At 36.8% G+C, this 16,032-nt stretch overlaps 1 protein-coding gene across 1 annotated transcript in view; it reads right to left on the bottom strand.

The window, feature by feature from the left end:
* Positions 1-16,032, bottom strand: part of CPLANE1 (ciliogenesis and planar polarity effector complex subunit 1) — a 58,847-nt gene that overhangs the window by 24,877 nt on the left and 17,938 nt on the right. The window contains exons 17-31 of the mRNA XM_058823776.1: positions 14,718-14,946; positions 14,345-14,478; positions 12,600-12,817; positions 12,175-12,339; positions 11,008-11,146; positions 10,564-10,673; positions 9,341-9,502; positions 9,079-9,187; positions 8,407-8,713; positions 7,054-7,987; positions 5,735-5,898; positions 4,602-4,735; positions 3,955-4,037; positions 3,059-3,127; positions 796-878 (exon numbers count right to left, since the gene is read on the bottom strand). Coding sequence (XP_058679759.1) covers positions 796-878; positions 3,059-3,127; positions 3,955-4,037; positions 4,602-4,735; positions 5,735-5,898; positions 7,054-7,987; positions 8,407-8,713; positions 9,079-9,187; positions 9,341-9,502; positions 10,564-10,673; positions 11,008-11,146; positions 12,175-12,339; positions 12,600-12,817; positions 14,345-14,478; positions 14,718-14,946 — 3,040 coding nt within the window. The remainder of the gene's footprint in view (positions 1-795; positions 879-3,058; positions 3,128-3,954; positions 4,038-4,601; positions 4,736-5,734; positions 5,899-7,053; positions 7,988-8,406; positions 8,714-9,078; positions 9,188-9,340; positions 9,503-10,563; positions 10,674-11,007; positions 11,147-12,174; positions 12,340-12,599; positions 12,818-14,344; positions 14,479-14,717; positions 14,947-16,032) is intronic.

Genomic DNA, 16,032 nt, shown 5'->3' with positions numbered 1-16,032 from the left:
ATACATGTATGTGTATAAGTATACACATAACCTCCTGAAAAAGTATTTTAATTAGTATCAGATAAAATACCTGAAAGCCACCTGATCAAAACATGAAAAGATCTGCATTGCTTCAATTACTGCATTACACTGCAATCAGAGCTGGCAAATACTGGCATTGATGTTTTGTCTCCCTTAGCAATCAGAAACTGACTCAAACAAAAGCACTGAAAAAGTTCCAGCTATTCAAGACAGCAGACAAAGGTTGATTCTAGTAGACAAGGGAAGAGAAAATCCAATTGAACTAATACAGTTAACATCACTATAATCTGCATCTCTAGAAGAGAAAAAACAATGCCATAATAAATTCTTGACAGGCATCTTACATTCAGTTAAAACAAAAACATGTAATTTTAAAAAGTAGAGGATTTCAAGTCTTTCTAAAAGTAATTTTAAAGTCTTTCACAAATGTTATGTATACATAGGGACATTTATTTATATGCTATCGTAATAAGATTTTCTATTTTTCCAGTTATAGTCTGTATTTCTCCTGGATAAAATACACCTTCCCACAAACTGTGCTTGTTTTATTAGAACATTACTAAAATAATGATTCATCAACCCAGCCCTTCATATATTTGAAATGCCTGTACATGAAATAGGAGATGACTGAAACTGTTTGAAACTCTGGCTTTGTTGCTATAAGCAACAGCAGAAACGTGAGACACCACTGGATACAATCATTAACAAAACTGTTTTAGATTTTTAAGCAAAGTTAAAAGACTTAAAACAGTTTAAAAAAATCAAATCACTTACATATTCTGTTTAGCCTTTTCTTCCTTTGTTTCCTCCACGTTCGGATCTTCTTGAGCACTATCTACAGCTGAAATGGCAGCCTGCTGAATATAAAAACATGAAAAGATCTAGACTTACAAATTTTTTGATCTCTCATGCTTCAATAAAATACAAGTTTTTAAGCCTATGGCAAATGTATTTTTGATTAATTATCCAATTACAAAAGTTTGACTAAAAATAATCAAAATTACATACTTATCAGAAGACGGTTACAGATCAGCAACAAAGAGATATAACAATTTACCTGAGAATCTTTCTTTCTTATAACAATCTCATTATTATGAGATTTTAGTTCCAAATTCATACTCGTGTAGTACCCTGGATATATATTTTGCTAACCTCAGACTCCCTAGTAAAGATGAAAATGTGGAAACAACCCCATTACATATACACAAACTATCTACAAAACAAGAAAATGAAACAAATGTAGGATCTTGTACATGCCATAGATTCACTATAGTAAAATGCATTGAAAAAACTGGAGACCACAATACATAGCATAGCAGCCCTGCCCTTAGCCACTTTCAAAGAAAAGATACCTATGACCAAAAATGATGCATGGAAAAAGTAGACTTATTTATAAATCCAGACTGAGTTTTTAGACAGAAGCAAAATAAAGATCTTGATGTATTTTTTTTAAAAATCAATTCAATTTTATGTATACATAATACATCTACTATATATACATATATGAAAGCATACACACATTTTCAAAAGTGCTTAGAGCAGATCTCACTTTACTACCTTTTAATTGTTGATTTTATTATAAGGCAAGAAGAAGATTCACCAACCCTAAAAAATTTAGCCCTTAAGTTCACAAATACATTGATGAATTCAGGATACTTTGAAAACAGTATTCAAAACAACTCAAATGCTTCCATATAATATCCTGTCACATCAGGAGAAATGCTGGAGCTGCATAAGGCAGCCAGTTCTGCTCTCTGTGTTACAACCAGCACAACTAAGGAAAGTTGACGGGTGGTAGTAGCAGAAATAACAAGGCATTCATTTGCCAACCTGACACACTCTCTTGGAGGTGCTGTTTCCCTGGGGCTCCTGTCAGGGATGTCTCTGAGAGACAACCAAGGCCTGTACAGCCCACTATTACCCGCTGCTGTTGTTTCACATGAGTGCCAGTGACACATCCATGAGGAGGTTGAGAAGGGAATGAGGGCTCTGGAGCGCACAATCAATCCTCTCAGGAAAAAGGAAGGGGTTTGAAACAGTTTCAATCTGGTGAATCAACAAATGGCTACAGGACTGGGGCCACAGGCAGGGGTATGGCTCCTTCAGCCATGGGACTGGCTTTGAGAACCTGGTCTGCTGAGGCCTGTTCATCAATCAGAGAAGGGGAAGAGCACCTTCAGTCATAGTCTTGGAGAAGGGGGAAGAGGCCTTTAAACTAAAGTTGTCAGGGGAAGGGCAATTTTCTGAGGGAGTCAGAAAGGGATGCTCAGAGAGGAGCTGCTTGCCAATAGAGCACCTGAAGAGCTGCACAAAAGAATTACGACTACTCCTGCCAGTAACTCAGCTTCATCAGGGGCCTCTATGCAAGCATATATAGCACAGGGAATAAAAAAAGTTGGACGTGTATGTCTGCCAGGTACAATGTTACTGGCATTGCAGATTTGTTGTGATGGCTCGGATGACTGGAGTGTTGGAATGGATGGATGCAGGCTCTTTCTTTAGGAAGCACAGGCAGGGCAGATGAGGAGTGGGTGTTACTCTCTATGTCAGTGACTAGCTGCAGTGCCTGGAGATCTGCCTGCGGTTGGATGAGGATTTGACCAAGAGTTTATGGCCCAGGTTTACAGGGAGTGCAGGGACAGGTGGCATTACAGTGGAGTTCAGATCAATGGCTGCCCAGCTAGGAGCAGATGAGGTTCTTTATACGCAGATAGGAACAATCTCATGTTTGCAAACCCTGATCCTCACAGGGAACTTCAACCATCCCAGTATCTGCTGGAGGGGCAACACAGCATGGCAGAGGCAATTCTGGAGGTTCTGAAAGGCATTGATGATAACTTCCTTCCACATGTGACAGAACATGTGACAGACATCCTCTCCAGTGAGCAGAGGTACTATGGTGAACCTCCTTCTGACTAACGAGGAGGAGCTGATGGGCAATGTGAAGCTCAGGGACAGCCTTAGTTCCAGCAACCACGAAATGGTGAAGTTTGAGGTCGTCAGGGCAGTGAGGAGGGCACACAGTAAGCTCACTGACCTTCACTTCAGGAGAACAGACTTCGTCTTCTTCAGGGATCTGCTTGGTAAAGTCCCATGGGATTGCATCCTGGAAAGAAGAGGGGCACAAGAAAGCTGATTAATATTCAGGAAACACCTCCTCCAACCTCAGGAGGGATGCATCCCAATGAAGAGGAAGTTAGGCAAAAATGCCAGGAGGCTTGCATGGACGAACAAGGAGTTCTCACACAAAGTCAAACACAAAAATGAAGCCTACAGAGGGTCGAAACAAGTACACGGTGAGGAATATTGAGAGACTGTTCAAGCCAAATATATCCTGTGCTGCATGCAGAGCAGCATGGCTAGCATATTGATGGAGGCAATTCTGCCCTCTATTCTGTCCTCAGAAGACTCACTGGAACACTGTGTTCAGCTCTGTGTCCCTCAGTATAAAAAGACATGAACCTGCTAAAGCAAGTCCAGAACAAAGGGTGTTCAGGGGCCTGGAGCACCTGTCCCATGAGGAAAAGCTGTCAGAGTTCGGGTTGTTCAGCATAAAGACCAGAAAGCTCCGGGGAGACTTCAGAGCAGTCTGTCAGTACCTAAAGGAGCCTATGGGAAAGTTGGAGATGGACCATTTAGAAGAGCACAGGCGAGGGGTGAATTACTTCAGACTGAAAAAGGGTGGGTTCAGATTACATTTTAGGAAGTAATTCTTTACTGTGAGGAGATGAGGCACTGGAACAGGTTACCCAGAGAAGCTGTGGGTGTCCCACTCATGAAAGTGTTCAAGACCAGGTTGGATGGGGTCCTGGATAATCTGGTCTAATGAAAGGTGTCCCTGCCAATGGCCAGGGGTTTGGAATGAGATGATCTTTAAGGTCCCTTCCAAACTCAAATGCTTCTATGATCTCTGATGATTGTATGACAACTTGCCTGTTCTCTTTGATGTTCTACAGGTCTGATCTTGACAGAGCTACTGGAGCTCTTTGAAGTTTCATATGGCTCCTCAAAGAATTCTACAATATAAACACAATTACTCCAAAAAATTAGAAAACTACATAGATTATAGTACTGTTACGTGATTTCTGACAGCAGGTCATATTGATCCACTTCTTCCCTAGTATGGAGTTCAGAGTTGCTCCTGCAAATTCAAAATTTGTGTTCTTACTGGCGTTGATGTACACACCCAAAGAGAGAGGTAAAAAAAATCCCCAGCTTATGTAAAGTGTACAAATATGATAACTTACACATACTCAGCTCTTAAAATTTGCAAAGTGTTTTGCACAGTTGTGTGAATATTTCCAGAGTGAAAATATATGAGAGAATAGAACATGTTAACATACATTTTTCTATCTCTATAGAAAAAAGTGACATAGTGAAAAAGCAATCAGAAAGTCTTGATAAAACAATTTTATATAATTTAGTTATAATATAAACTGGATAAAATAATTCTAATACAACAATGAAGACATTTGCATTTTTTTACTAAATAAACAAAGGAACATAAAATTGTATTCATGCAAAACTCCTACTGCTTTATATGTCAGACCATAATAAAAGGATATACCATTAAAACAAACCTTGTTCTGATGTTACATCCAACTCCTGCTGAACAAACGGTTCCACTTCATTCAGGTCTTCAGTTATATGAGGCACAGAATTATTTCCCTGATTATTTTTCTTCTTATAAAAATATTTTGACTTTGTAGACATTCTGGTAATAGAGATTAGGAAACATAATTAACAACATTAGTATCTGGCTCCCTTCAAGTATACTGTTCCTTTTGTACTGCAGGCTAGGGCCTAACTGTAAAATAAACACTGTTGTGATAAAACCAATATTCATTTAGGTTTTCTCTCTCACTACAACTTAAAACAAGTTTAATTTTTTTTTGCATAGCTGTGATATTTTAGTGCCATTAATGGTACACTCTTTCAGACATGTGTTTCCAGACAAATTTTGCTATGTCTTTAAATTCATCTGGTTAAGGCTACATTTCTCTCCTCACAGAAACTTTGTTTATTGAAAAAAATAGGAAATGGCCAGACAAGACATACAATCATGTCTAAAAATACTTGAGATTATTTTCAGAATACTAGAGATCTATATAACTCACTCTCTATATATATTCTTACACTAGAGGTCAATTTTTTTTTCTTATTGCAATATAAGATGAAATGCCACAGAGGAATTCACATTAAGGATTCTTTATCTTCAAGACAGTGCAAGATATTAACAAAAAAATATTTACTGCTTTTTCCATCTATTTTTCTGACATGCACGCATATGAACATAGCTAGATTACAGATCCAGAGGAAAATAAATGAACATTGTCAACCACTCATTTCAAATCAAAGAAAATTACACTGAAGAGAGAGGAAGTTATCTGAATTCTTTGAGAAAACCATGACACCCGTTATCTTGGAAATCTAGATTCTATTTCCACATGACTAAGCTTATAAACAACCATCTACAATTCACTTACTATGCAACAACTACCTTAGGTACATGTGCTTGCTGATGGAGAATATTTAATTTCCTTCATGCACCTGTAACCAATATGCCCAAGTTTGACTTTTTGCACAAAATTAAACATGTATATAGTACATAAATATAAATATGTATATAATACATATATAACAGTAGATCTCTTCATGCTGCTCAGTAGAGGAATTATGACCAACTAGAGTTCTTAGGTTAAAAAAAACTTACCTCAAATCACTTTCACAAAGATTATCATAGATTTGTACAATCTGGACATCAAGAGGAGAATTGGCCACTGTGGAAGAGCCTTCATCCATACTACTTTCTTCCTCTGTTCTAGACTGGGCTTCTGATAGAGATGCAATTTCTTTCAGATATTGATCCTCTGGATGCTATTAATAAAAATAACAATAATTGAAATTCACTTGTTAAAAAAATACCAGGTACTTTTAAAAAACCACAATGCTTTCATATAGAATGATTATACTTAATTCATATCCTTTTCTTTATTATAGAGCCAAGAAATCCTGGATTTACAGAAACATGAGTTTGTCCCCTTTTTGCATTAACTGAAGCAATGGTCCTCTGAATTATCCAAAGGAAATATAAGAAAGGTTTCTCAGTGTCAACTGAGTATGAATTGTCAAAGACACTACATGACAATGCAATCAAGATAAATATAAACAGTAAGATTTGGCCTCATCCAGACAATACAGAACTCTCAAATTTCCACTGAAAACAGTATGAAAGGCAAAAAGAGGTACATAACTTTGTGGTTAGATGCATGCACAAGATTTGTAACTTGTAAATAAAATACCTATCAAAAAAACCAGAAAATACAAACCAAAAGTAAGAAAAAAATCCCTTTTGAAACTAGAGAACAGCCTTCTCAACCTAAATCCCAACCTTCTTCCCTCAAAACCTTTCATGTATTCTCTGACTCTATGTATTGTTAATTAAAGAAGCTACATGATCCATTTGTCTCTGAAGGATAAACTAAAGCACTATGTACCAGATTCCTCTGGCAAATCTCCTCTTTCATATCCACACATATACTCCAAACCTCTGTAACAGTGCTAGTCATTTTTCACTGGTCTTTAACCATTTGAAATACTCCAGTCACACTGTATCTGCACTCAAACACAAATGAACCTAAACTCTTGCAAGAGGTCTATTTCTTCATTCTTTGTCTTGCTTTGCCATGTTCTATCTCTAGAAGTACGTTTTTTCAAAGATGATGTCTAAAACCAGACACAGTGGTCAAACTTAGAAGAATTTGTGCAAAAAATATGGTGTCTGGATAAATGATCCATATTTTGAACTTCCAAATACAACTTTCATCTCCAACTCAAGTATTTCTCCTGACAGAATTTCAGTATTTCTGGATTTTTTCCCTTTTCCTAGCAATTCTTAAAAGAAAGGCTATTAGTCAATATTCCGTGTTTTAGTGAGAACAGAACTATAAGGTAAAACACATATGTGATTTTTCCCTACTGGCATAACTCACTCTCACACTTCACTAACACTTGTCCCATCCTTTTTCTTACCTTACATTTTATGCTCCTTGTTTGGGATCTGTATCCATATAACTGTTCTAACAACCAAAAAGATGTAAGGACAGCTGCCGATGATGTTTTCAGATGTATCATTGGGAGAGTCTCTTCTAAGGAATCTTGTTTATTGGATCCACGGAGCAGTCTTTTATCAGACCATCTGATCATCCACTCCAGCAATTTTGAAATATTGCTCAATTTGCCCATCAAATCCATAGGCAGTTCTTCTGCTGGTACAATACCAACTACATCAAGACTTTTGTAAACATATTTAGGAATTGCCTGAGTTTGCATGGTAGAGGAAGTCTGGTTATGAAAGGTCTGGGTTGCTTGTGCAACATTGACTCCTTGATTGTCAGTCTCAGCTCTGTATATCGATTTGTATTTTAAACCAAATAAGCCTTCTTTAAGTCCTTCTTCTAGGTTACACAGAGAAGGTTCTGTGGTCTGCCCAACAGTCTGTACAATTGTTGGTTTTTCCAAAATATTTTTGTTTTCATTATAGGCAGATACTTTTCCAGGATCACAGGATGCCAGGGTGACAGTATAGCAAGACCCTGCTCTAAAGACATTTTGACTTCTAGTTTTGTTTTGTCGACGTTTTAGTGTTGTGTGAACATCAAAAAAGAGAGAGTTCAACTCATGCTCTCGAAGCAGCCCAGAAAAGCTAGTGAGAAATGGAATTCCAAGGTCACTGTACTTTATCAGGTCTCTCTCAAGGACATAACTCAAAAAGAGTTCTAAAAATCTAACATACTCATCATCATCACGTTCAAATTCCCACGCACCAACTACAGGCAAATTATGTTGATTAAGCCTATCTCTCCTACACATTTTGTCTTTATGTTTTGTTTTACAGTTAGGAGCTTTTATCTTCTGTGTGGTATTTTTGTTACCTATTTCCCTTTGTCGTTGGAGTTCATTTTCCCTGTAAAACAATAGACATAAGAATTGTAAGTACTCAAATCCATTTTAAAAATAATTACATGCAACATTAGTTCCTTATCTTCCATTGAAGTTAAAAACCCCTAAATTTACATTAGTACAATGTATAGGTGGCAAGTTAATCAAATTCAAAATCCATAGACAGAAACTAGGCAGCAACACATATGAATGTAGACATAGCTGATAGTAATTTACACTTCAATAATTTTTTAGTCACATACTGACTCATATAATACTGGCAGTTCTACAGTTTGGGAAAACTGTAATTCTTCACTTGATAAATCATCCATAGTGACAATTAACCTGTTTGGTGAAGAGATTACTTGATCAGTGGGAAACAACTCCCCCCCGCCCCCCCCCCCCAATTTAAATCAAAAGCCTTCTGCTGCAATTTTCTCATACCTTGGGAATGAAGGTGTTTGAGGTCTTGTTTCTTCAGTAAACAAAGCATCAGAAAGTGTGTCTGCTGTGTCTGCATCACTATATACCTGAGGATTCCCAACATCAGTAAGTGTGCTTGTGCTTAGACTAGTGCCTAATGAGAACCTGTCATAACAGTGCTCCTCATCATTTGATGCTGCCTCTTCTACTGGCTCCCAAATATTTACTTCTATAGGGCCTATGTTCTTTACTACACGCCTCAAGGCCTTCTTCCTCACTTCTTCAGCAGTTTGTATAACAGACACCATTTCTTCACTTTCAGGACCTTCTGAAAGAAAGAAAACCAAGTTTTCAGTCTTAATTTTCAGTTTTAATTAAGTCTCAAATTAAGACATGAATTATATTTCAATTAAAATCATAAATTAGAGCCATTTATAAATTCAACAAGAAACTGTGATAAAGTGAAGAAACGTCAACATTTTGAAAACCATGATACCCTGTGAATGGTATAGAAATCATATGTATCAGAAAGAAAACACAGACTTTGTGACAAAACTCAAAGTTTTCCAGCTGAAAATGACAACTATTGTTTTGCATGGGGTATGACAAAAATGACTAATTTTTGTCACAAGCTAATAACTAGGATAAAAAACAAAGCTTGTTGAAAATTTCCAGAAGAATGATGAACATTACCTTTAACAGTACTGTGTCTGAGCCTCTGCTGAAGTCCATTATATTTATCTCTAAGTGGAACTCTTACATCTTCAGGATTAGGAAATGCTTTTACAAAAATCTCTGCCACCTACACAAAAAAAGAAAGCATCTTTTCCAGTAGCTATCGTGTCTTATCACATGTAACTTACACCATGAGAAAATCTAACTAGTAGGTTTTCCAAGGAGGAGAAATATTTGTGATAATCTCTATTGCTTTTATTCTAGTTTTAAGGTCTTCTACCTTTTTTACTGGTGGCAATTCTCCAAGCAGACTTAAAATTACATCCTGAATTAATTCTTCAACATTCATGAATCTGCAGAAAGGAAGCAATCGACAAGCCCACTCCACTGCATTCAGACAATGCTCAACTGTGTAGGCATCATATCCATTCTTATTCAAATCCTAAAAAAATGGCCAGAAACATTAATTACTATGAACAATGTATTTCAGGAAAATGATTCATACATTTCAAATTGCAATGCTTCTTAAAAATAGAAATCTCTAACTCGTCTGCAAGCAGAGCAGTATATGAGGGCAGGAAACAGATCAATGTTGTAATGGATCATAATGTATGTTAAAAAAATAAGAGAGAGAGAGAAAAAAAGGGCTTTTTTAAAATCAGCTTAGGAAATAATTCCATTAGCACACAGCTGAAGAGTTTGTTTACTGTCACAAGTAAAACCTGAGGATCTGCCTAAACTGTGAAGTAAGTTATTCTACTTTGACTTCAGGTGATCATAAATACTTTCTTGTGAGCAAGATAATTAAGCCTTGCAAGAGGTTTTTAAGATGGATTGATTTATTTTTAAAAGAATTTTCTATCTCATTTGTCACTGTCAGACAAAGTACAGAAAAATCAGAATAATCCACCATTTGAAACAGAGCCATCCTGTCTATCTGAAACTTGGGGTTTTTGGGTGAAGAAAAACTTTGAGCTTGTTATAGAATACATGACAAATACATTAGTAGTTTCTTTCTTTTTCTTCCTGGACCTCTGACATGAATTGAGAAGGTATAAGTAGAGAAAACATTATCAAATTTTAATTTTTTTCATTACTCTTTCAGATGATCATGTATATTCAACACACCATAAACCCGACTTTTGGTGTATTAAGTATGTATTATTCAGGAAATTCTCAAAATACTTTGACCTAACAGGGAAAAAAAAACCATAAAGTAAATTCTTAGGTCAACAAGTGTAGAAGCTATTGCTTTCCTGGCAGCTCTTCTGACTCAAATACCAAGCAAAAGCCTAACAAAAATATTGTCAGGAAGATGGAGATCACAGGCACAGCACTCTGCTCCATACCATCAAATACGTAATTCAAATTACAAGCACTGTGCTCATTTGGTTCTGTTAAGCAAACAGAAGTTCTCACTGAAATATACAGCAGATCTTCAGAATTCTTCTCATAGCTTCATGCAATTAAGATGTAACTCTATTATATTAGTAATACAATTACCTTGATATTGTTAATATTTTCCCTTGCAGTTTGGAACCGCCTACAGTTGTCAGATAATTTTTCACGAACATGAAACATCCAACATAATGCACAGAACTCTCTGAACCAACCTACAATACAAAAATGCAATATGATGAGATTCTATTTAAATAAATTAAATAGAGTAGCCTGACATTTTTTAGTATTGTTTTGGAGCTACAGCTCCTTAGTCCCACTTAGTGTTCATGTTCTTTCACATCTATCAGGTCTGTAACACAACCCCCCACACCCAATCCAGAACAGCACATTTTAGAGTAAGAGTTTCAGTAGCTAACATAAAAGCTGGAAATGAAATGTGTTCCTGACACACTGCAATATACTAATTCAACCTAATATACCAGCTGTGGATTTTCACTAGTGTTCTTTTCACCAGCCCTAAATTATTTCATGTTATTGCATACAGACCTAAAATTTTACACGTAATGTCATCAAACTGATGGGCTCCAGAAGATGTAGATCCATAGAGAGCAGTGCGGAAATTGCAGTAACAAAGCAAAGTCTCTGGGAATGGACTCAGCAAAGGAAGAGAACCTTTCATTCGAATCTATAACAACAGGTAAATAAACAATCAAAATGGAAATAAAAATCAGTTAACACCTTACATGTATCACTACTAGATGCACAGCCTCTCAGTTATTAGAATACTGCCAAGATCAGTAAAACTGCCTGAAGCTTGCTTTTGATTTTCTTCAAATCACTATTCTGAAAATTCATTTAAAGGGATATGTTTAATATGAACTGTGGCACAAAGAATGTTTTTGTTTGAATGGTACTCATGATTACCATGAATACAAGAGTAACACAAAGTATAAGAACTAAGACCACAATCAAGAAACCAGACTGATTGAACACAGTCCAGGTTGCTGTCACCAAGGCCGACTGGCTTTGCCTCCAGTTTCAGTTGGAATGTCTGAGCAGCTCTCCATGCCAACACGAGGCATGTGACCATGCAAACAGAAGTAAATACTTTTCAGTCAGATCAGTTCCTGATCTCAATCACTGCATTAATGCTGAAACAGGTAGGTTGCAGGAAGGAATAAAGAGCCATACATACTCTCTTCATGTTTAAGTAGCTATGTTACAGTGACCTAAGAAAAGACTGATTGTACACAAAAAGTTTTAATCAATTTATTCTGAATTTGTTTCTGTGCAAACAAATTGCACAAAGGTAAAATGAGATCTTACAAGTTCTGTGCACTAAGATGATCCCTTTACCTGAAATGAGCCTTATATTCTCTGTTATTATTCAACCCTAAATGATTTGGAGCATCTTTCCAGCTAACACCTATAACTCCCAATTAAAGTCTGCTTTTTTCTTTTAATGGAAAATAAATTAATTTGTATGTTACCAAGTAGCTATAGAAAGACATCCAAAAGGAAACACTTTAGGATTTAGATACCCTCTATCTTTAAGTTCTGGTTTCCTATAAAAATGAAATGTAAAACTAGAAGATGACATTTACAAAACATGACATCAAAGCCAAGGTGAGACTGAATGCTTCTGCAGCTGCAAACTTATCAGTAATATTTACAACTGATAATCAAGTTAAAAATAGAAAGTTAAATGTTTACTTTCTGCATAACTTTTCTTGCCCACTTCAGTTGTGTAATGTACCACTGTGCTGCAGAGCAAGAACAATGAGCAGCCCGGAAGAGCAAGATAATTCGCTGAAGAACTCCTGACACTTTCTGACGGACTTCTTTCTCTGTTTTTAAAAGAATGTCATCGTTGTCTTCCTGAAAATGCAAAGACAAACAAAGCTCAAAATTAGAAAAGATGTATAACTAAATGTTGTTGCTGGTCCTAATCCCATCTTGTTTATAGCATAGATCATTTATGGAAAAAACACAGAGGCACACATACTTTCTCATCACTGCTGTGCTACTTAGGTAAATGAGCAGAAATGGAAGAAAACAGAAAAATGAGCTCAAAAGAACCAGAATAAAGCTCATTATTCATAAATACTGTTAAATAAACACACTAGAAACAGACTTACTTCACTGAGAGAAGCTGGTTGAGGACAGTACAATGGTGGTGCTGGAAGACAGAGCCCAGCTGGAACCAAACCATAAAACTTTCTGCAAAGATCCTTGGCAGAATCCATCAAAAGCTGAAATGTCTCTGAGAGAATATCAACATCTGCCATAACAGCTGCTTTCAGTAGTTCCTGTATTGAACTGTAAAGAACATCTGCATCTTCCTCTTCAATAGGATCTATTAAATACGAAGCCCAGAAACCAATAAACTAATTGAGTCACTACATGGATCTTCATTCTGACATCATGACGTTATGTTCTCTGAATTTGCATTCATATATTACAATGACTGACCTCATCTACTTGCTTTAAGATAAGATCTCATGCATTAAAAACTAGTATTCAATTATTAATTTTAAGTTTTGCCCCATTATTATGACACCTATTGCCTTTCTAGGTAGACTACAGAACTTTTTAGCCAGGCATTTGCTTGACACAACATTCTGGCAGATCATTCATGACAAAAAGGCATAAACAGGTACATTGTTAATAATGACTAAAGCAACTCTTTTATCAGTAAGTAGGTCCGTCCACTGACAAGAACTTGAAATGCTTTCAGACAAAAAGAGAATAAAATATAGAGATTGTGCCAGTAAACTTTCTGTAGAATAAAAATAAGGTCAGGTTGACCTAGCTAACTGTGAATTTCAGCAGTTAAGTATTAACTAGGAGCGCACAGTATCTGCAGGGTCCAGTGAAGACCTGGCCAACAGAGACAAGTGAGAGACCTGCTTTTGTGTCTTCATGTCTCTCAGGGCAAGACAAGGGGAGACCAAGGGAGCCATGACCACATGCCAGAAATACAGTGTGTACATTGGTATGTGTGTGTCTCTAAAGATCAGGCACCTGGACAGGCTGAGGAGCCCAGACCAACTCCTGCTGGATCCTGTATACTGCCAGGACTGTATGCTCCAGGCCAGCTGCTGTGGGAGTGCATGGACAGTGTATGTGTGTGGGGGAAGAGGGTGTTTGTGAGTGGGTGTTGTGAGTTAGTTCTGAGCACCAGAAAGCAGAGAGGGGCTGGGGCTTTGGGGGCTTACATACACAGACATAAGCTACCTGTGACACTAAGCAACTGGGTTAGCTGGCCATCTACTCAGCTAATGGTCTTGCCAATGGCCTAGTTACTGGAGTGACACACACTGTACTATGTGCCAATCTTAACCCTGACCAACAGGAGAGGGAAGGATGGTAGGACTGTTGGTGCTGCCTCTGTGAGTGGTGAGCAGGTCTGTAGGTGACCAGTCCTACATGGATGCTGTATATGTGCCTACTGGGAATACATTCTTAGCCCTGCTAGCTGCTGGACCTGGGGATTCACTTTATCAGAAAGGAAAAAGCAAAATGAAACCTTATTATAGCTAATTTCAAGTGTGATGATACTTCCCATACATATTAACACATAAATTCTTTTGTTTATTTATTGGAATGAAGATTCAGTTTTCTTCCAAATAAGTCAAATATGGCCAAATAAAGGTTTGGACAATAGAAATGAGAAGACAAGAGTGATAATTTATTTCATTTCTGGAATGATCAAAGCCAAAACACACACCCTCATGCAATTAAAGGGCTTGAGTATATTATAACAGTAATACACACACTAGAGAAGATAAAGCAATTGTTTCTTTCTCAGACAGTGTAAAATACTGTATACGTAGTCAAATACCATGGAAAAATAACCACAATTATTTTTCATTTGAAGTACCTGTGAACTTCTTGTATTTAATATGTCCTGATGTTTCAGAAGTTACTGGCTGTCCTAACAAAGACTGTAACTTTTCCTGAAAAGTCTGCATTGGTAATAAGCTCAATGGCAGGTGACACTCTGGTTTTTTCATTCTGAAAGTATAACAAGAAACTGCTCATCAATAACAAAGTCATATCCATACACAATCCAATGAAGGTCTGTTAAACTAGTATCTATGCCAAAATAACTAACCATAACATCTTAAGTTCTACACCTAGTAGGAGTCTTGGAATATGAACTTCTGAGGCTATATATACAGCTTGTCACAATAAACTTCACGGAAATAACTATGTAACAAAAACTAGTATACTAATTTCAATTGCAGGTTTACCTTGAGAGCTCCTCGGAGTTCTCACAATACAGCTGGTAGGCCAAACCAACTGACACAGACAGCTTCCAGTCCCCAAGTGTCTGTGCTAGCCACACAGCCTCTGGAATAAGTCCACCAATAAAGAACAAATCAAGAGCATATTCAGCTGTCCACACAGATGAAAGCTTCTGGTCCCTGACAGCTCTGGTAACCAAACAGTGTTGCAGTGGAATGACGCGAGGAGGTAAGTCTGTGACATGAAAGGCACATATTAAAGTTTACATAAATCCTCATGCTATCAGATGAATAATCTAAGATTCATTTGCTCACATTGCTTGTGGATTAGTTACAGTGTACAGCTTCTTTTATTATTAATTTACTTTTATTAGAGGTATACTATGGAAGTGCATCTGCAGCAGCAGATGCAGCTCATGCCATGGTATAAGAGTGTGTTCAGAATAGGCTATTTTCCTGCTTAATAATGTTGGATATAAAAGCAAGTGCAAAACTCGTGGGGTTGGGTTTTTTCACCTTAAAGACTTTATCACACTGACGGACCATTTGCAAATATTCTTTATATCCGTAGGGTATACCAGAGGGGACACATGAGATAAATGGAAATTCCTAGAGTTTTACTAGTGTACCCATATTGTTTGTACACACCGTGCTTATTGCAGAAGATTGAAAGTTAAAATGCATTGTTGAGAAAGAACAGTACATAATATTCAGTGATTCTTTGATTTTAAGATAGTATATAGATACAAACTTCAGACAAAGTTACTATCTCCTTTTTTGTTCAGATTTAGATTTGTTTTTCAAGGTTTTGCTTCCTGGTTCTCCTGGCGAGGTGCTGATCAACATGAACTCTAAGAAGTCATTTGCTTCTCTCAGAGCTTCTGTTTTGCTCGGACCATGGCAATACTTAGAGGAGATTAAGTAATTATTCACACTAATCCAACTTGCACAATATAATTTTACAGTAATTGTCTCACCATGTACATTGATCTTTGCTTAATCAAGTATTAAAATCAAGGTTTTATTTTGTAGGTTTTATCTTGAAAGCTGTCCAAATAAAGCATTCAAGAGACCATGAAGAAAGAAGTAGATACCAGGACATGCTGTAGTACAGAAACATTAAAAATACTCAATGTATTCAAATACACTACAGAAAACCTAATCAATAAAAGTAAGTTACTATTGTAAAAAAATATGTGGCATTGTAATATCAACTTACTGGTAGGGTACTTAAAATGCTTCCAAACAATTCTTTGTTCTCACAAACGTTTGAAAAAGTAGCTCTGAAAATAAAAATTTCCTAACAAAGGAAATCTTTAAA

Source organism: Ammospiza caudacuta, chromosome Z (assembly GCF_027887145.1).
Source record: "Ammospiza caudacuta isolate bAmmCau1 chromosome Z, bAmmCau1.pri, whole genome shotgun sequence".
Taxonomy (NCBI): Eukaryota; Metazoa; Chordata; class Aves; order Passeriformes; family Passerellidae; genus Ammospiza; species Ammospiza caudacuta.
Note: the sequence above shows the minus strand (reverse complement) of the source record. Positions and strands in the feature narration are given on the sequence as shown.